This window comes from Vanessa cardui, chromosome 18 (genome assembly GCF_905220365.1).
Source record: "Vanessa cardui chromosome 18, ilVanCard2.1, whole genome shotgun sequence".
Taxonomy (NCBI): Eukaryota; Metazoa; Arthropoda; class Insecta; order Lepidoptera; family Nymphalidae; genus Vanessa; species Vanessa cardui.
In genome coordinates this window covers 2437652-2460054 of record NC_061140.1, presented here as the reverse complement: position 1 = coordinate 2460054, position 22403 = coordinate 2437652, and the positions used below count along the sequence as shown (strand labels likewise).

Here is a 22403-nt window from a genome sequence, read left to right as displayed (position 1 = left end):
TAAAACCGATTACTGCCGATATACACAACCAATAGAAATAGCTCCCTATCGCGCCATTCGACGCTACTAGCTAGAATAGATTCTCGTAAAATCGACGTGTCAAATTAACGAATATATTAGATCATATGATCAAGTTATTACTTTTGTCTAAAGATCATATTCACATGAATATTGATAATTTGGAATAGCGTATTTAATCTGGATATGACCGGTTTTACGAATTTTGCCTATGCTACATCTAAGTTGTGTCGTAATATACAGTATTATTGCCATAAATTAATTACGTGTCAGAAATAGCTTTAAAATCCTCATTCTATTTAAATGTTACCCATGTAAAATATATACATATTTAAAATAAAAACAATATAAAAAAATAAAAAAACAATATCAATGCAGTAATTCCGGGTAACATGTTACTTAAAAAATATTATTTATTTTTTAATTTACAGTTTTTTTTAATTATCGAACAATCCTTGTCTTTTCTATTATATTACTTAAGCAAGCTGTATTAGAACCAACTTTTCTTAATTATCAATCTATGAAGGTGGGTTACGGAATTAAGTTACTATTAATGTTTATAGCAAAATAAAAAAAAAATATATTTTAATGTCTTACGACTAGAGCAGGTACTACACATTAAATACTTTCGTTTGGTAATAAATAACTTAGTACTTACATTCATAATATTAATCAAATTATTAAACATTAAAAAGTTATAAATTTACAACAATCGATAAATGTCAAATAGTAATTTCACTTCGAAATTTATAAGCCCCTAATTTTAATCATAAACAGAACATAAAATGTTCATTAACATTACATCATCTTGTACGAAATTTGTCACTGGGTACATATATTTTTTAAATTATTATTTGGACTCTGATAAAACAGCCTGAGCTTGGCTGAAAAAATAAACCACAGTCATGTATTTAAAAAAAAAGATTTGCCGCCAAACGAGATGTCGATTTTCACTTACAACTTTTTTGTAATTATCGTTTAAAAAGCTGAATTTTTAACTTCTTTCATAATTTTTATTTTATAAATTACAAAGATGTTTGAAATTGATTTAAAAGAATATATTTTGTAAACAGGCTTACTGTTAAACGGCAAATGTTTAAATGAGTATTTTTATTACATCGTAGTGGAGCCACAAAAACATTTAATTAAATGAAAAATGTTCAATTTAAGTGTCAATTATTATTTAATTAATATATAATGTACACACATATTAAGTATAACTTTATATACGAAATATGTATGTATTAATGATGTCTTATTTTTCTTTATAATTTTATAAATCAGTTCTACTAAGATACGACAAAGTAATGGTTTAATTTCTAATTATTTACAACATTTAATGGCGATATGATTAAAACGCCTATTTAATATAAATAATCTTTGTAATTATTTATGAAAGTCGGCTATTATTTACGAAATAAGTGAAAATTTATTGTTTTTTTTTTACTAAAAGCACGCGTAGGTACCTACGTATTTATTCTGTCTAATGTTTAAGGTTCTACAAATTTATTACGATTACAAAACATTTAAATACCTACGTAAAAATGATTCAACGAATTTGAGCAATCTAATTTTTCTACGTTTAATATAGAAAAGTATCTCGAAAGATTCTTAAATCATAATAATATTTGAAAACGTCTAACCTCAAAAATACATCGTTTTGATCAAACCAATCACTGTCGAATGGTTCTTATCCCGTTATCAACTAGACCTTCGTGTCATCACAATCACATTAGCTAATCACCAGATCTTCAACTGACTCAACATCACCAACAGTATCCAATATTCTTCTACATATTGTCCATATTTTGAAGGCCTGTCCAGACCTTACACAGCCTGCGGCTAAGGGACCACGACCCTTGGCTGACTGGAGAGCAATCTTCGTACTGATTGGTGGTTGTTACCATCACTGCTGGATATATCACTCGTGCTGACAACAGCTGGCTGGGAGAAGTTCTTGCAAAGAACTAGGACCTGGGACATAAAAATTCATAAATATAACATACATAGGACATAAGATTTCATTATGAGTTCATTTGGTAGGACTTTGTTTACCATTTGACCGCCCGCCTACTGAAGCAATAATTTTTTTTTTTTATTGTATTGGAATTTTAATTATTTTAGTAGCTTATTAAATGAAAACACTGATAAGACTAATGTACCTAAGTGTTTATGGAAAGGAAAAATTATATTATATTATGTTATAAACAAGAACTGTTACTATACAATTTATAGTACTAAATAAATTTAAAAAAAATTGCTGTGATCTCTAAATCTTCGTAGGTCTTCAGTACTTTCGTCTTGAAAATCAATAATTAAGCGAAGTTTTTGATGGAAGATATTTTGATTTGAAGGTTTAAATATCTTACCGTGTATACGACACTGAACATTCCCACAATTGCACCAGCTAGCACGTCCCACCAGTGATGTCGGTGATCGGTGATTCGTGTGAGCGGACACACCACCGCGTATATGATGCAGAGGATCTGAACGAGAGGTACCAACAGGACCGTTCGATTGTGCCAGCTGAATGCTCGCCTTTGGAGGTACCACTGAAAATAATTGTATTATATTGTAGCAATGTTTTTCGATTGAAATAAATCAATACTATTATTTTGCCTTAATAGCATTCGAAATTCAAATATTATAAAATTTTTCTTTATTAATAAAAAAATGAATTTTGTATTCTGATTATAAGTGGTCATTATTACAATTAAATATTACAAAAAAAAAATGTTTTTTTAGTAATTGTTTTTTAAAATCGATATTGAAACGTTGTTGATCTATTTCATTATCTGTTATATAATTTATAATAAATAGCGATAGTAACTTAGATTGAGCTTGATGTTTTGTGACACATCCTTTATTATGTATCCTCGTATCCTCCAAACACATCTCATCGTATCCTCAAATTTCCATACATTTTTGTGTTTACACAGAACGCATTCCTAAATCGATATGCAACTTGTCTAGTCCTGCCCTATAATTGGTCTATACGGAACCCATGGGTTGATTTTGTAGTGTTTCAGGGTTAATTAAGTGAGCAGTCATTGTCAATGTCACTTCCGCGTGGGGCGGTTGATTGGACGGCTGACACGAGGGAACTATGACCGCATATCGGTTACACAATTCAAAATGCACAATTATATATACATTGGGATATATGACTAATGTTAAAACATATAGGAAACCCAGTAATACTATAAAATTAAGAAAAAGTCGTATCTTTTATGAATATGTTTGGCGCTTAATTCACGCTGCTTCAGTGCGAAATATGTGAAAAATTCAACTAATAAATGTTTGTTTCATCACGAGTTTCATTCAATAATTAAGCAAACTTAGCTTGGCTTAAGCTGTTTTCAAATCCTTCTATTAAATTTTATTGAATTTCCGAAAATTCCAAATCAATTAATTCTAAAATTTCCAGACCCAGATTGGATAACCAATGTTTTCTTTCATTACAAAAATAAATCCCACTTATTTGGATTTGAAACCACGCATATACATAAATCCGTTGCAGTCCATAATTGACAGCAATAGTAACGGTAGCAAAAATTCAAATATTTAAATTTGGAACATCAAAAAAACACGTTTACAGTTTACATATAAATATAAAAGTAAATTACCGCTAAGAACAATCCACAGTATACGGACAAGGACGTATGTCCAGAAGGGAAGCTTCTGATGGAGTCGATTTGTAAGTACCGGGAGTATCTCGAAGACGTACAGGTGTAACTGCTTACATACTCCGACCTGAGAAAAGGACATAAGTACATATTAGTCTTACAATAATCTCTATATTGTACAAAATAAGGTCGCGTATTGACTTCTGTGCGCTTAGATCTTTTAAACTATGCAACGGATTTTAATACGGTTATCGTGACTAAAAAGAGTGATTTAAGGGGAAGCTTTAACTCCTGTTCGGATACATCATTTGTTTTTATGTTTGTTCTACAAATTAAAAGTTGTACCGAGTCTTTGACCAATGCGAGTTAGCTTTAACATAAATCTATTAAAAAATATATTTAACAAATTCAATGATAATAATATCCAATATTTTTTATACAATAACCTAACCTAGAAGTAGCTAGTACTTCTAGGTTAGGTTATTAAAAGCAAATTTGAATAGTCATATTAAAGGTTCGAAATGTAGATTCTAATGAGAAGAACTGGCTAGAAATATAGTAGTCAGCAAATCATTTATTCAAATGAAAATACATAAATACAATTGAATTTATTTATCCTGTATGTAAATCTACGAATACAAATACATAATTGTTGTATAAATTATGTAATATAATAATTATATCATATTTTACATCGATATGTAAATTTGTTTTGGAAATAAACGTACACACACAGTTTTATAATAAAGATACGAAATAAAATAGAGCTGCCTTCTTTTAAAACTAGTTGTCAGTTTGGCAGTGAAAGAGCGACAAACAGACAGATTTACTATCACATTTATAATATTAATAAAGATTGTTTAAAACTGTGTTAAAAATGTTTACGTAATAAAACATAACAACTTACCCATTACATGTTCTCGCTTTATCCGGTTCGCATAAATCGAAGAAGGTGGGTCGTGGCGAGCCTACCACACACTTGACCACCTCGAGTACCATTAAATTGACCACTGCCCCGTATATATAGTCCCTGTATATAAACGCCGCGGTCCGAGCGCTGGCGAGTAGTTTGTTTTTCTTGATGGTATACTCATCGTCTCTGTGCAGGATCGTCTCAATAGCCCACAGCTGAAATTGAATGATTGCGTAAGTGTTGGAACTGCACTCTGCTACATTAATTTCATTATGTAACAATGCACTCGAACGTCAAGCGTTTTGTCTATGAGTCCGTATTTATAGATGTAGCGAGTTCTTTACATAGTTTTATTTAGACTTTTATTATATACTATAGGTCTGTGCCGGCTTCTCGCGTGTGGACATTTTATTGTTACCTTTTTCGAAATATTTAACAATTGTTGTTCTATTTCAACTTTTTTACATAATAAATTATATACCTAAACCTTCCTTATAAATCCCTTTGTTTATTAATGAAATCCTCATGTAAATACGTTCAGTAGTTTTGGAGTTTATCGCTAATACAGATAGACAGACAGAGCCAGAGGACTATGTTTTATAATATATAGTGATGATTATAAAATTTAAACGTCTGACGCTATTAACTTTTACTTTTCTATTGTCACGTTTAACATAACCTCGAGTTACTGAAACGCTGATCAAAGTTCGATTAACTAATAAGACCGTAATCTGAATTGTCATTGGTTGATGACAGCCGATGATGCTATAAGCGATCAATGAGCGTGCAGTATTTAAATCAATTAAATCAGAGTTTAATCAGCGATTAAAATATTGGACGAACTATCAATACTTATATTTTATGTCAGTTCTGAGACCATTTATTTATTTATTGTTTTGAACATTCTTTTTGTTAAAGTTTAAATAATACTGTTAATAACCTTGTCATTAGTGAGAACGTTAACAAAATTAGGCAGACGATAATTGTTTTTTTTTTCAATGCAAATATATTTGTGTATCGTTTGAAATGTAAATTTTTATGTTTTCTCGTGTCGCGAATACAATGTGTGTTTAATGAGCGAATACATAAACAGTAGCCTGTTATGAACAAATATAATCAATGTATATGATCATGTCATCTGTTTGTGACTATTATATGTGTTTGTTTTTATAAGCGATGAGGTATCGACGATGAAAATTCGGGGACAAAAGATTAAAAGACATATTTTTTTATTAAAGTTTTGTAATCGAATTGCAGAGATGATTGTCTCTGGTGCGGTTTTTGAAACATTTTTGTTTTTGTAATATCAGTTGTCGTCAGTCTTTTTGTCGAGAAGAGAACATCATATTATGTGCCTACGTATTATGTTTGTTTATATAGATTATTAGTTGTGAGGGAAAAAATAAAAGGACAAGATATCGTCTTTCAATCTCCAATTTGGTGTATATAGTTTTCTTTTTTTTTATATGTCACTAAATATATGCAATATGCTATATGCCACAAATGTCAAAAACATTAATTGTAAATAATTTACTTCTGAGAAGTAGCGCTTAGGTTTTTCCAAACTTCGAGGTTGAATTAAAGAATACTTAAAAGGTTAAAAATCCTTAAGGTCAAATTAAAGGAATAATTTTATTGTTTAAAATACTCACAATTAGATATGGGACGATGACAGTGATAACTGCGATGAGAGAGATGGATATAGTGTCTCCTGTGTGCGGGAAAGAGAGGTCGGGATCGTTGCATCTGAACCCGCTCCGTCTGCTTGGTAACGCTCCTACTTCTAATAGGATGCACACTGCTGCCACTGTTGACAAGGAAAAAACATATTAGAAAATAGAGCATATATTTAATTTAATTGTTTACTAACAATTATATGTAACTGGTAGTCGCCCAGGGAGTGGACGAATTACATTTATGGGAAATGCATTGTTTCCCAGCGAGACAAAAAAGGTTCTCCCACCAATTACAGGAAGACGTTTTCAGAGTTCGTCGTTACCAATGATGTTCTAGTAAACAGATATGTCATTAACGCGCAAAAAGTGAAGACTAGAAAACGTCCTAATTGGGACGTTTGCCTTTAATCGTTTTCATCATAATTATGCCAGTAATACGTTATAATACATCATAATTATGTAGTAATACGTTTTGCGTAATTAAAACATCTAGTTATCCCTTTTACTTATTATTTTTCAAGCTATCCTTTTTACTTGTGACGAAATGTAAAATAAACGGTCCCCGGCGCAGCACACTTTTTTCTGTTGTTTAATATGGGCATAACATATCTGTTTATTAGAATATCATTGGTTGTTACATTATTTTTAATTTCAATTATTCTAGTAATTCGTCCACGTCATAGTTATTAGCCAAAATTTAGCCTAGAACCTTCCTTAGCGTTCAAATTTTGCTTCATACCAAATTTCATGAAAATCGGATCAGCTGTTTGAAAGAAAACACCTAAAGCCATAATTTTGAACTTAGTTGAAATAATAATTAAAATAAAATCATAAGCTAATTTTTACCCATTTAAAACTAAAACAGGTTAACAGTATATGACACTAAATACCTTCTCATAACGTCACTTACTATTTGGGTAAATGCAACAGATAATTAAGATTAAAACATTCTAAATCTTCCTTGAACTAAATGGTTTAATTATCTGTTGGGTCGTTGCCTTAAAAATTATCTATTCATTAAAATGTCGTTAAAAGTAAAAAAAATATGATTAAATTAGATAATCTTATCGTTAGCTGTAAATCGGTAAACAAACAATTCTCAAATTGTATATTTATTTTATTGTTTAATCAACTTAGATTTCAAACTAAAATATTATAAATTAGTGTATTTTAAAATATTATACGTTGTATTTAAGTTATAACCTGTTTTATTAATAATAAGTAAATAGGACTAGGTATATAATATATTATTTTATATATAATCTACTCATATTTTTTCGAGTAAGTTTATATTTTCAAAAGCATTCATAAATATACAGTATCGTTCCCGCCCAAAAAAAGTATGTTGCAACATTCAAAAATTAAGTCCAATAAAATAATAAATATTAGTCTATCTAAACAATTTATGACAACATATCTTTCGCGGTCAAATATTTTTTGTTATTTCAAATGAAAATATATTTGAACGAAGATGTAACAAGATACTGCCAAAAATTGTCAAACAATGATTAAATTAATTAAACAAATGGTTTTCTGCATCTGTTTTATCCTCTTTTGCATACCATATTTGTGACTAACAAACTACCCGCGGATATAAAACACAAATAAATACTTCGTCATAACCTTTTTAATTTGACCTGAATACGACGGTTTCCTTGGCAAAAAAGCCTTAAAAAAACCAAGTAGGTAAGACGTATCCTTATAGCCTTATTGTGTAACGATTCTCGTTAACTGACTCAACAGACGTAAAATTTCTTTTCAATAATATTAAAAGCGTATTTTTTGATCGGTCGATAATATTCGTTGCATTGAAAATGGTGCAAGTTATATATTGAGACTTATTTCTGTTTGAATACAAATACTTATAAGGTTTTCTTTAATAATACTTCAACGATTTGTTAATCCATATTGCATTTATATACCATACACACATAGACATTTATATATGTTATATATAATTATAAAGGAAAGATATGAATAAGTTACACACAGGTATACATCACTATCTTTTTACAGGAATTTATAATAATTTTAATACTTCAAAGATCACTACATAATATGTTAAGACATTAAATGTTAGGCTATTTATTTTTTCTTTACTATATTCCCAGAGCTACAACTAAATTTTGCTGAGGTAGCACTGAAAAATATTTATAGGACAATTTTTTAGCTTTGGTTAGTTTTTTTTTTTTAATATTATATTATATAATAGGTTATTATTCGGCCAATAAGAATGTTCGTTTTCGTTGCATCACTAAATACCACTTTTTCCAATGAAAACATATTATATTAGTTGCCGCTCTCTGGTTTGTCCGTGTTTTAGGGATTAGTCGTAAAGTGTTTAGACTAAAAAAGACTAAAATTTTATCTAATTCGGTTCAGTGCTTTTGCCGTGACACAACAGATAGATAGACAGTCTTTCGCATTTATAATACTAGTATAGATTATAATAAAACAAAAACATTATAAAGTTATTGAAATCATACTTAACAAGAACATCGCATCATAAAATATTAAATACAAGCAATATTTACCAGTCAGGGAGGTCGTACTGCACTGCAATAAAACGTACGCGATTAATTATGTTACAACTATAATTATGGCTTGCTTTGCTAACATAGCGACCCGCCCCAGCTTTGTACGGGTGTAATACTGTTACTAAATATACAACAGGATTTTTTTTATTTACGACATCACATTAGAAACTTCTAAAATTATCAGCGTTTCTATACTTTATTGTACATGTATTATTTTTAAGGAGAAACTTGATTGATATATGTTTTTCTTGTATTTGTCTTTTTACTATTAGGTGTATTTATAATTGTTTGTTTCCTAAATAAATAAATAAATAAATACAAAAACCTACCTCTCGAATTGCTCTATCTGTTAAAAAAACCGCATCAAAATCCGTTGCGTAATTTTAAAGATCTAAGCATACATAGGGACAGACAGCGGTTTGCGACTTTGTTTTATACTATGTAATGATATAAGGCTTATGTAAAACAGTCCAGTATATACATCGTTTTTATTTATTTCGTAGCTATTAAGGTTTTAGTGTAAATTGGGGTGCAAAAAAAGTTTTCGATATATGAATGACAATACATGCAGGTTTCCTCGCGATGTTTTCCTTCACCTCCAAGCACGAGATGAATTATAAAGAGAAATTAAGCACATATTTATATTGGTGCTAGCCTAGGTCTGAACCCGAAATCATCGGTTAAGATGTACGCGTTCTAACCACTGGGCCATCTATGCTTATCGTATATATATATAAGAGAAAAATAGCTGTAGATTTTCTTTTACGTGATTCAACAGTGTAGTTTTTCACACGATGATCAGCGTAACTAAAATATGTATTGTTATATGCGATGTCGTTCTCACGTCTCGCTAAGAGTCAGCTGCCTGTCTGTCTGTACGTGGTCTGGACGTTTTGACAATTTAATTTTTTTTTCTTTTCATTCATTATGTCAAATCAAGAAGGACGTCAAAGAAATGAAATGTTCGAATAGCATTTTGTCTTAATTCAAATTTATGTCTGCTTAGTTTACCAGCCAGTTTCACGATTTCAGAAACTGAAAATAATGATTCCTTTAGATCGGCTCAAAGTCTTTCGCCAGTTCAGGGAGTTTCATTGATATTCATAGTAACATTACTCAATTTGATAAAATCTGTGATAAACAATGTATGTGCATAAGTAAGGATAAAATTATAACGCCAAGTTTCCGACTTCGCAAAGTCAATAAATCCTTATTGACTTTCTTCTCCCACAGACATTTTTAACTTTGCCGTTTTATAAATTTAAATATTTGTAAAAAGTACATTGGTAAAGAAGGCATATTATTCAGTACAAGATTATGCAGACAATAAAAAAGCATCGAATTAATAAATGTAAAGCCTACTTGACTAAAGTATACTTTGATCTTGATTGGTGGTGTTTTTTTTTATGGAATAGGTTGGCGGACGAGCGTATGGGCCACCTGATGGTAAGTGGTCACCATCAATCATAGACAATGACGCTGTAAGAAATATTAACTATTCCTTACATCGTCAATGTGCCACTAACCTTGGGAACTAAGATGCTATGTCCGTTGTGCCTGTAGTTACACTGGCTCACTCACCCTTCAAACCGGAACACAACAATACTGCGTACTGTTGTTTAACGGTTTAGTTTAATTCTACTATCAATAAGTAATAATGCTACTATATTGAATAAAGGAATTTGAGTTTGAGTTGATTTGTGTTTAAAAATGAGACAATTTTAATTAACCCTAAATTTATTCTTTAATTAGTATCCCCAAATGTGTTGATCGGTCAATTACAGCAATTAACTGTCGACTTTCGAGCAAAGGGCCAGCAATTATGAATTTGTGACGAAACGAAAAGGACATTTAAAATTTAAATATTCAGAATGAATAAGAACAATACGCAAAGCCTTTAAAAATGGCGGCTATGTCTTAAGAATGGCTTTCTATTGAGATAACGTGGAATTTTGGAATTTAAAATCATAATAAAAATGTTCTTTATTCAAGTTGGCTTTTACAAGCACTTTTAAATAGTGAAGCTACCAATAATTAGATTCTATTGAGAAGAATTGGCAAGAAAATCAGCAGTTATTCTTTTTCAACATTTAAAAGTACAGTCTTGTTAGTTTAATATTATATTAGAAAATAGCATACTATATAACAATTACTGCCTTTTTGTTTAATAAGTGCGGACTACGGGTTCCGTATTTAAAGGTTTTTCTATTAGGTAGGCAGTGTACCTATTTTTGTTGAAAGTAAGTTCAGCGTTTGATTTCTCTTTGGCCGTTATGGTCATTCCATTGGACCATTAAACGAGAATGAGAGTTTCGTTGCTTGAGGATGAAGATAGCATCAAACAAATTGCATATTGGCTATTTAAATAATCAGTATTAAAATACATATTCTGACCACAAGTGTTCTTAGCAAACAAATCATTTTTTTTGTTATAACATATATAAATTATACATCATTTATATTTTATGCAACTTCAGACAGATTGTAAAATACTTATAAGCAATATATTTTCTTTCATAAACCTGATCGAAACCTATCTAAAATTATAGATCGCTAAAATGTATAAAGAGATCGACGTATATTCGAAAAAATCATGTAATCGACATATTTCGACATTAAATCCATAAAATTTAATGACATTGACATTAGTTCAATGGGCGGCCATGTTTACGGGTGCATTCAATGTATTTCAAATAAAAATTTCGCGTAGTGGTACGGTACGTAAGCTCAGTCGAAAGTTATCCATTACAAATCATTATCATTACATACTATAAAAAATCGCTCACCTACTCTTATCTGTCCCTATGTATCTTAGATCTTTAAAATTACGCAACGGATTTTGATGCGTTTTTTTTTTTAATTAGATAGAGTGATTCGAGAGGAAGGTTTTTATATTGTACATGGACACTAAAAAAAAGTAAAGAAACACTGATAATTTTAGAATTTTCTAATGTGTTGTTGTAAATAGACAATATTTTAGTACATTGAGTATCAGTATTGCATCCATGCGAAGTAAATTATATTTATTTAGTTCTATTTATTTTGGCCGAGTGAAGTCGGGTTTTCATAGAACATATTATATCTCCATCAGTTAAAGCTACGTGCATCATGTCGCTTAGCATTTTAACATCAGCATCCGCCTTATCCATATTCAAGACGGGCATAAATTACACCGTTAAGATGAAAAGTCGAGTGGGAGATATCAATTTAGAGATAAATATACTAATTTAGTACAATCTAATTCAATAGAGCTCTTAGTACTAAGTGTCATTCGCAACTGTGCCGCATAATATTTCAAATAGTCTTACATTCCAATGAATAAAAAAACGGACAAGTGTGAGACGGATTTAAGAAGTTATGGTTCCGTACCAATAAATGGTGCTGAAAGATTTGTCGGTTTTCGGATATTTTCATATTGCTTCTTGTCGGACAGATCGAATCACTTCCCTATAGAGATATGAAACCCTAAAAACATGTGAAAAGAAAAGTATGATTACCTAATTTTAAAAATAGAAGCATGTGACATTTGTCTTTGAACAGTTTTTTAGTTTTTTTTTTTTTTATAACCGAAAAATTAAATCAAATTCGATGCATTTCTCAGGCTCATTATTATTATCACGTTGGCAACATTGACTTGGGATGTTCTTTGTTTTAATTTTCCTTACGTCATTCTACTACTTGCTAATACCACACGGAAAAAGAAATATGTAATTAAAAAAGAGGTTTTATGCTTATAATTTAACTTTATTACTGACTGCATAATATCACATACCGCATATCCGTTATATACAAAAGCAATAAATATAATTGGAGTCGTGAGATATTTCGTCATAAGAACACGTGAAAATTATCGTTACATAATCAATTACTGTAATTACTTGATAATTAATACAATCAGTGTACTATGAGAATTAGTCTTATAAAACGAATATACACACGCGGCATCGTCTGCCTAAAATTGTTATTTTTTTTTAATTTTGTATAAATACTCAACCTCTTTCGTAGTAAATTATTAGTTGTTCCAAATTTGATTTTTTTTTTATTTTAATTGACTCGATTTTATCCACGCGGATGCAAATTATTAATAAAGAAAATTATATGATGTAACATAATATAGTACTCAGGAATAATGTAGCTTTCTATTAGTGAAAATTGTAAGAAGCTATTATTTGTTTCAAATAAAAACTCCTTTATAATATTATTACGGATTTTTTTGAATGAGTATAAGAAACTGTTACTCGCGTGCTACCTAGATTACTACTTGGTGTTTAGAAGTCCTAATGATAGGCGTTTATCTAAGATCTAGGACAGGCCACAATGCAATTGTAACTTTAAGATGTAACACTGAAAACATAGGGCGCCTTAAAACGTATAGAAATTCCGCGTTTTATTTATACTAATATTATAAATGTGACTACGTATGTGTGTATTTTGCTCTTATAGGGTGAAACTAAGTATTCGATTTGGTAAATTTGGTATGATTCAAGCTGGAACTCCCGACGATCTCCTTAATCACGACCGAAATCACGGGCGACAATCAGTTTGTGTATAAATAAAAAAATATATATTTTGTCATCTGTGATACAACATTCTTAGAAAAACGATGACCTTTTTCTAAGAATGTTGTATCTCTTTGTAAATGGTAAGAAGAGCCGAGGTGAGTTAGCTATCACAAAGCGTGCATCTTTGCCGATGATTACGGGTTCAAATCGAGGCGTGTTAATTTTGATATGCTTTCAAAGTTGAATTATAAATATTCATGATCGGCGGTGAAGGAAAACTTCGCAAGAAAAATTGCATGCACGTAACATGTGTCTTATTTCCAATAAAATTAGTGGGACATTTTCAGTTTCTTACTATGTACTTAAAATAAAATTACTTAATTATTAAATATAATCTACATGACTTCATAATTATATTTATCGGTATTCTTGTATACGGATTATATTTTTTTTTGCTAAAATCTATGCTCGGAAAAGATTAACTTGATTTTGATTAAAAGTTTTTTTTTATCTTTTTGCATATTTTATAATAACTACCAATGTTACTATTACATTACATTAAACATAAAAACACTATTGATAATCTAACTAAAAAAAAACGACTATCACAAACACATCTTTAATCACGTTTCACAAGTCGCCGCGTCCCCGTCCCAAATATATAATCGTATGTTTCCACAATGGGATATTGATAGTTAAAGGCAAGACCTCTGGCACAATTGAGATGTGGCGGCTTTGTTGAAAGTGCATTTAACTATACAACAAGCCGATTATCCTAATTGTGGAGTATTTAGGGCATAATGTCGTACGACATTTTGATCCTAGTTTGCTAATTAATCGTGAGCCTATATCGATAGTTGCGGGTTCAAATCCAAACACTATATCATTTTGAACTGGTTAGGAAAGTGTGATGAGGAAACCATTGTGACACATTGTAACCTAATCCATCAATTGAGTGCAGTATGGAGGTATATCGCAAAACTTTTCTAAGTTGCTGGAGGTGTTTGCTTAGCGGCAAATCATTCACTAAATGAGGAAATAATGCTAAGAAAATACTTTTGGTTTTTCATCAGTTTGGTCAAACTACTAAAGTTAGTTAAGTGTCAATTTAAAGCGCTTCTTTTGTGATTACCTAATGAACTTTATTTTTTTTTTATAATAAAAAATTTAAACGAGTATTTTCGGTTATTTAAACGGGAATGGTGATTCGCAAAAAAAAGGGATATCCTAGACCTTCTTTTTTGGATATATTTTAAACGAAATTAAAATGTACCTAAAATTTTATAGCACGACTATTTTTGTTGTATACATATTTTTGCTGAAACATATTGGCGCATTGGCAATGTAGGGGATGATTAATTATAACAGCACACAGTCTTGGTGGACTTTCATAAAAATGGTCTAAACTGGCAACATATAGCACTAATAAAATTGCTTACTATTTCAATAGTTTAAATGCATTGTAATAAGCTAACTCCTGTAACTCAATAGCTTACTCAACAGCTACCCTTGTGTTTGTCTATTGCGGACAAAAATTCAGTAAACACGAAACAATGTGCAAACTTATACTTATAGCCAGCATCCGTTCCAAATAACAATTTACATTAAACTCTGTTATGGTAATTTACAATTTATTACAATGTACATTATGTCTATTTTCGGATGTATATTTTGTTACCATCACATACCGTACACGTTTTTATTAAATTAGCGTATTGCATCCACTGACCTCATTTTATTTTACAAACAAACTAAAATGTTCTAGCCCTTATTCCTAACGGTTTAAGGTTTGAAATACGCTTTATTAAAAACCAATCGTTTGTTGTAACATTTTAGAATTAATTAACGATACTATTGTAATCATAATTATTGTAGTTGACTATTTTTATTTGTTGATTTCAAGAATTTTCAATACATTTTTATTTATTGTTTTTAGATTATTTCTTCATAAATAGAATCAATGAATTTATCTAAGGGGTAAAATGGTGGGTAAAGGTATGAAAGATTAAATATATCTAAGAAGTAAAATGGGGGGTGAACAAAATATTGGACAACATCACATACATTACTCGGATCCCAATGCAAGTAGCTAAAGCACTTGTGTTATGGAAAATCAGAAGTAACGACGGTACTACAAATACGTAGACCCAAAACAACATAGAAAACTAACTTTTACATCAACTCGGCCGGGAATCGAATAGGACCTCAGAGTGCCGTAGAAAGAGCCATAAAAACCGGTGTACGTACTACTGGAGAGTTCGTTATTTTTGAAGGTGTCTGTGATGTTTGACAAATTTCGCACGGGTATAGCCGTGGATTCAGCTAGTGTTCAACTACAGCTATTCAGCTAGTTATTGTTGTAAATTATAAATTGACATTTAAAAAAAAAAAAATCCCGCTGAGTTTCTTTCGCCGGTTCTTCTCAGGTCTGAGGTATTATATTCCGAACCGGTGGTAGATTTTCGACAATCAATAAGAAAGTGTAAGCACTTCTATTTTGAATAAAGGTTTTTGACTTTGACTTTGAGTGAATAATAAATCGCCGCCATGCGGGATATGTGACTATACAAATATATAAAATTTCGGCCCGTCTCATAAAAAAAACGGTAAAGCAAGATAATGACGGGAAGCGACTAAATCTGAACGTGTAGGTAACCTACCTCCATATTTGTCATATAGCGTATCGTATTTTATCCTTTGGCAAACAGGAAACGATTCGTACGCGATGTGTTATATCTAATGATAAAAATACAAAACATTCCTTGTAGGTAATCGTTCTTGCTCTTTCATTCATTTTAAATAGCATGAATAAAATATTGCTTATTACTGTTAAAGGCTATATATGTTAAAGTTATCGCATATTTACTATTTATGATTCAATACAATAATATTTTTTACATTTATTCTGTCTGTCTGCTTATTTCTGATTTTAACAGGACTTTTACTAGAAGATAGCTATGTAATAAGGAGTAACATAGACTACTTTTAATAAGTAATAAATTATTATAATGTATTAGACATTTTCTAAGCAAAAATATTAAACACCCACACACAAACAAATGCTCACTAACCTTGAGCTAATAAGTTATCCCTTACTCTGTAGTTACACTGGCTCACTCACCCTTAAAATTAGAACACAACAATACAAAGTATTGATGTTTGGCGGTAGAATGATGAGTGCCACCTACCCAGACGGGCTTGAAGCCCTATCGCCGAGTGAATAAGTAATAACAGAACCCCTATAAATAATCTGCATATCGTGGGTTCAGATCCAAGCACCGTTAAGTTTTCATGTGCTTAATTTATGTTAGCTACTAGTTGTCACCCGCGGCTTCGCATGCATTAAAGGTAAAAGTGGTATATTTGTACTAGAATTTTATTTTAATCATTTTAGCAATGTCCGTTAAAGCTTCTGTTAGAAGTATGGTCGACATTATAGTAATGGGTTAGTTTCGAAACTGCGATTTTTACATCGCTGTCCAGCCCATGAATAATTGCACTATTGACGCTTCAAAATATTCAATATTTAAATAACACTGCGACACATATATTCCATATCATATGATAAATGTTTATACAAAGACTCATTTAAAAAAAAAAAACTTTTATATCCGTTTTCTTTAGAATAGGAATTCCAAACGCATTTCATTTGAAACGGTGACCCGTTTACATAATTATAAATGAGACCCTTTTCTAAATTACACATTTAACTATTGGGCTGAATGTTTTTCGATCGTAGTCAAGAAAAAAGTTAGCAGTGGCAAAGGATACTTTTATTTCAACATAAACATATATATTTTTTATCAAAATAACTCAGGATAAAAGTAATGTAATGCATGATATTTTTTTTAATGATTTTTATTTAACTATTCGTATTATAATCTATGTCGCTTTGATACCCGTATATTGTATGGTGTCGCAGTTTAAAATGATTGATGTTAGACCATATCCTATATTCGAGACCGACTTTTAAATTTTGACACCTAACATACAAAGTGCTTCGTTATTCAAAATTGTTTTCCATCTATATTCGCACAACAATTATAACTGTCGCAGGACGTCAACAATTGCATCATCGATTTAAATATCGATTACAATAGAGTATTCGGATTACGACGAATCGGTTTGTTTTAATAAACTATGCCTAATTGTGTAATCTGTGATCACAATAAAACGGTACAGTCGAGAACAAACTTCTTTGTTTAAATCTTTAATGATTTTTATTGTTGACTAGCGATTCGCCCCGGCTTGAAATATGCAGAATGCCTTACAATGTTCACAGTTTCACAATAATTATCTACTATATTTTATTATACATATAACCTCACTCATGAATCAACATATGTATTAAAAAAAAACCGCTTCAAAATCCGTTGTGTAATTTTAAAGATCTAAGTTTACATAGGGACAGACAGCGTTAAGCTACTTTGTTTTATACTATGTAATGATGTTATGTTAAGCTTGTAAAGTATCGTAGAAACAAAACAACATTACATATAGTTATTATATAAATTACAATTAAAGGAAAATGTTATTGTTTCCTATGTGAGTCATAACTAATAAATACCGTTTTTTTTTAAATATCAACCACAAAATAATAGAATGCTTAACGAAAAATAAAATACAACTCGTTAACGAACTCATTATAATAACTCGAGTTATAAATACATAAAACCTATTCGTATGAAAGTAAGTCTTAAATTTCCCACGGTTAGGTAAAAGCAGCAAAAAAGGTTTTATAGCTGTAATTTATGTGATCAAGTACATACTTCATATGTGGTATGATGGATTACTATAAAACCTGTAACCGAAATAGAATTTATTCAACAATTAAAAAATTAAATCGATACCTTGTTGATCCCGTCAACTCGACTATCACTATCATCAGGATATAACACTTGATAATATATTAAAATAAATAGATATATGTTGTATTCAAATCGTAAGTTTTTTTTAAATTTTATTTTAATGTAGCACTGGATTCGATTTAAAAAATATATAATATTTCTGATCGGATGGATGGATTGAATTCTATTTTTAAAATAATATAATGTATTTATTACACACGACACCGTGTAAATTTCCCATTACTAAGCTAAGACCTCCTCTTCCATTAAGGACAGGGTTTGGAACATATTCCACCACGCTGTTTCAATGCGGGTAGGTGGAATGCACATGTGGCTGATTTCAATGAAATTAGACACATGCAGGTTTCCTCACGATGTTTTTCTTCACCGCCAAGCACGAAATGAATTATACACAAATTAAGCACACATATATATATAATTATAGTGGTTCTTGCCTGGGTTTGAACCCGAATTCATCGGTTAAGATGCACGCGTTCTAACCACTGGGCCATATCAGCTTTAAGCAAGATAATAAGTAAATTACAAGTTGAGTGTTATGTTTATTTTACAACTGTGTGAACTTATAGCCAATTACAATATTAAATACACTGTCGTTTATTTCTATTCGCTTTAAACGTGGTTAGATATGATGAGTAAATAATTTTGAAATACGTTTTATTAATACTTATATATGTATCTAACTGTTTTAAAGTTATATGTTTATTAGAAATCAATATCATTGATATTGGACAAATCTGGGACATGATATGATAATCATTTTGGTTTGTGGTATGGTATGGTATTTGTCATTAAATTTTAAAGGTAATGATTTTTATTGTTCTTCAATAGTTCTGTAGATAATGCTTTGGTCCGTGTAATTCATTTACATTGTTTGTGAATAATTCAAAAAAAAAATCGTAAGACATCTAATAAAAATAAAATTAGTAGTATAAGAAAATAAATTGACGTGTGTGTTTAAAAAAAATGATTTTCGTAAGACATCTAATAAAAATATATTAGTATAAGAAAATGAATAAAGACACATTTATACATTATACCAATATACAATGATGAAGTAAACTGAGTATGTCAGTTAGTACATATCAATACTGATAAGTGTTCAATCTGAGTTATCAGTGAAAACCCATGGTATCAGTGACACTGACATTGATCTTTAACAATCCGTCATAGATGTATTTATTTCAAGAAAGCAATGTTACTTTCGAAACTACATTTATAAGATTATGTTTTCTAGATTGTATCATATGATAACTCATACTTGTTCTATTCAATCATAAATATATCTTACACACATTATTTGGAATTGTTTATTCGAAATTGTTGTGTGTGATCTTGTATTTGTGATAATGAATATATAAAATTTAAAAGACCCTAATATAACCCTATATATTTACAAATTAAATAACTAAATCGATAAAAAGTATTTATATAACTTTCAATCGATTTTTAAAATTACTTGCTGTTAGTTTTTTTTTAATGTTATGCTATTTTCTCCGCGTATGTACGGCCACACGTGTCACGAAATGTCAACAATGCGGGTAGCGCAGCGACGCGCCTGTCAGATGTGAAGCGATAACGCGAGTCAAGGACATGTCAAAATTGAACTCAATTGAATATTCTATTTTCAAAAAAAAAAACTTCGTCGACGTACCAGTATGAACACTTTTTAAATTTTGAAATAAGGCTAGTTATACACTATCAGTAAATGTAAGGTTACCTAGTGGCGAATCGCAGAACTAACTCAACAACTTAACTAAATCATTATCATCATTATTTATGCATTGTATAAAACAAAGTCGCTTACCGCTGTCTGTTCATATGTATGATTAGATCTTTTAAATAACGCAACGGATTTTGATTCGGTTTTCTTTTAATAGATAGAGTGATACCAGAGAAAGGTTTTTGTATATAATACATAGACAATGTAGTAAAGGAACGCTGATAATTTTAGTTGCTGAAGTGTCGTAAATAAATACATTCTTTGCACTTACATTGCATACGCTGGCTGAAACCCTTCTAGTTAGAACATTATAATATACAACACTATCGTACACCTTAAAAAGACCTTCAAAAATACCCGCGATGGTATCTAAAGATATATCTTAAGGATAAAACATATTAACCATTTTTTATACTTCACTTTCTACGAGAAATAATGGCTTATTTTCGAAGCGATTTTAAGCACTAAGCATTAATCCTTACACAATTAAGTACATAAAATCAATACAGCCTTTTACAGCAGTTGCTCGCTTAACAGTCAATTAATTGTCAACTGTCAAGTCGTTCGAACTAGACAACATCTTATCTTATTTAATTTTATATACAACAACAACAGCCTGTAAATTCCCACTGCTGGGCTAAAGGCCTCCTCTCCCTTTGAGGAGAAGGTTTGGAACATATTCCACCACGCTGGGCCAATGCGGGTTGGTGGAATACACATGTGGCAGAATTTCTATGAAATTTGTCACATGCAGGTTTCCTCACGATTTTTTCCTTCATCGCTGAGCTTTTTTTAGAATTTTATGTATTCTTATATTATTATTTATATATTCTTATATTATGTCGAAACGCTTGGCCCTTGGAGTAGTGGTGCAAAAAGTTTAATCAAAAGTTGCTGAAACTTTTTGCACCACTGGTTCGTTCTTTGTCCATGGATCGGAATTGCGATTCAACGGGGAAATGCTGCATTATACAGTAACTAGTTTTAGTTCATATTTGTATGTAATTAAGCATTTAATGTAATTAATTCTTATATTCTTAATACTTATATCACATTACTTATTCGATACAAGATTTTACAGATGATAAAAAAGCCTGGAGTTAATACCTGTTGATTTCTAAGCAGGATATATTAATTTAAATAAATGTATTTAAATAACACGACTTTGTATTTTTTAAATGTTAAAAAAGAGTAACTACTGAGTTTCTTGCCGGTTCTTCTCAGTAGAATCTACTTTCCGAACCGGTGGTAGCTTCGCTTAATTGTAAAATGCCGATTCACAAGTTGTAAAAGCCTACTTGAATAAAGTTTAAAAACATTTATAAAAAATATAAGGAATTTATAAAAGAGTTCGTCTATTGCTGTGTATGTGTACCTCAATGAATTTATAAGTATAGCGATACGTATTTAAGTATTCATGTCTTTACTGCATTAGAAAGCAAATTATCATTACACGCCAATAAAAGTTTATTGTTTTATGAATAATGGAATGCTAATCCTATTACCGAACTTACCATAATAAGGTACTTATACTATACTCTGTATTTAGTACTTTCAAAATATCCATATCTGTACTGTATTTTCTTGAAAATAAACATATAATAAACTCTGTCTGTGGGTCTGTTAGTTTGTGGTTCTTTTTATAAATTAAATTAAATGTTAAATTTGGTATAAAGATTTATTAAAAGAAATATAAAAAAAAATTGCGAATAATTCGACTTCATCATTGTTTATCAAATTTAAAATAAAGAACATGTTCGATTTTCGAACAACGATCGATCACTAGATTTTATTAATCGTGCAATGCGGTATAACTTACAAATGAACAAAACGTGCACGACAACGGGACATGTCGTGACATTGTGTTATGTCAACAGTGTCAGGTGTCGCGGGGACCACCCACGAAGGGAATATCGAACGGATCAACATTACACGACACATTCGAACTATCGATAATTTGTTACTAATAGTGACATCGATGAATATAATATCGATAGATACAGAATTGGGGCAATACTATTAACAGTTTTTCTTTTTATCGAAGTGATGTTTTTTTCTGTAGATATATTTCTTAAGCGATTTAAATTTCGAATTGACGACTGAAGATTTTCTTTTTTTATCAAATTAAAACTAGTAACTATTTTCAGTTGCGTTTTTTAGTTATCGGACCTCAATTTTTGATAATTTAATTTCAATGTTTTGGTTCTAATTTAAAGCTCCATTACCTACAAGTTCCATTTCTAAGACAGGTGGTAATTAAAACTATTGTTATAAATTGATCCGAGGAAGGGAACACACACATTTAATGTGCAGTTTAAAAATAATTGATGGTTTCAAACGGACATAATGCTGCTGATTCTGTTATGAACCATCCTTTAAGAAACTTTACTTAAAACGATTCGCTATCGTCATTAATCCAACTCAAGAGAGAGAGACAGCGATATTGTCCTGTCAAAACAGCATCGTTTAGAGATTGTTTGAGTGTCTGCTTGACACTAAAAGCCATTAAGTTAAGAATTAGATTAGATTGATTTATTTGTTTT

At 30.6% G+C, this 22403-nt stretch overlaps 1 protein-coding gene across 1 annotated transcript in view; it reads right to left on the bottom strand.

The window, feature by feature from the left end:
- Positions 1-488: 488 nt before the first annotated feature.
- Positions 489-22403, bottom strand: part of LOC124537609 (phospholipid phosphatase 2-like) — a 90823-nt gene continuing 68908 nt past the window's right edge. Inside the window, exons 3-7 of the mRNA XM_047114487.1 lie at positions 6210-6364; positions 4552-4772; positions 3645-3771; positions 2388-2570; positions 489-1992 (exon numbers count right to left, since the gene is read on the bottom strand). Coding sequence (XP_046970443.1) covers positions 1861-1992; positions 2388-2570; positions 3645-3771; positions 4552-4772; positions 6210-6364 — 818 coding nt within the window. The 3' untranslated portion in view covers positions 489-1860. The remainder of the gene's footprint in view (positions 1993-2387; positions 2571-3644; positions 3772-4551; positions 4773-6209; positions 6365-22403) is intronic.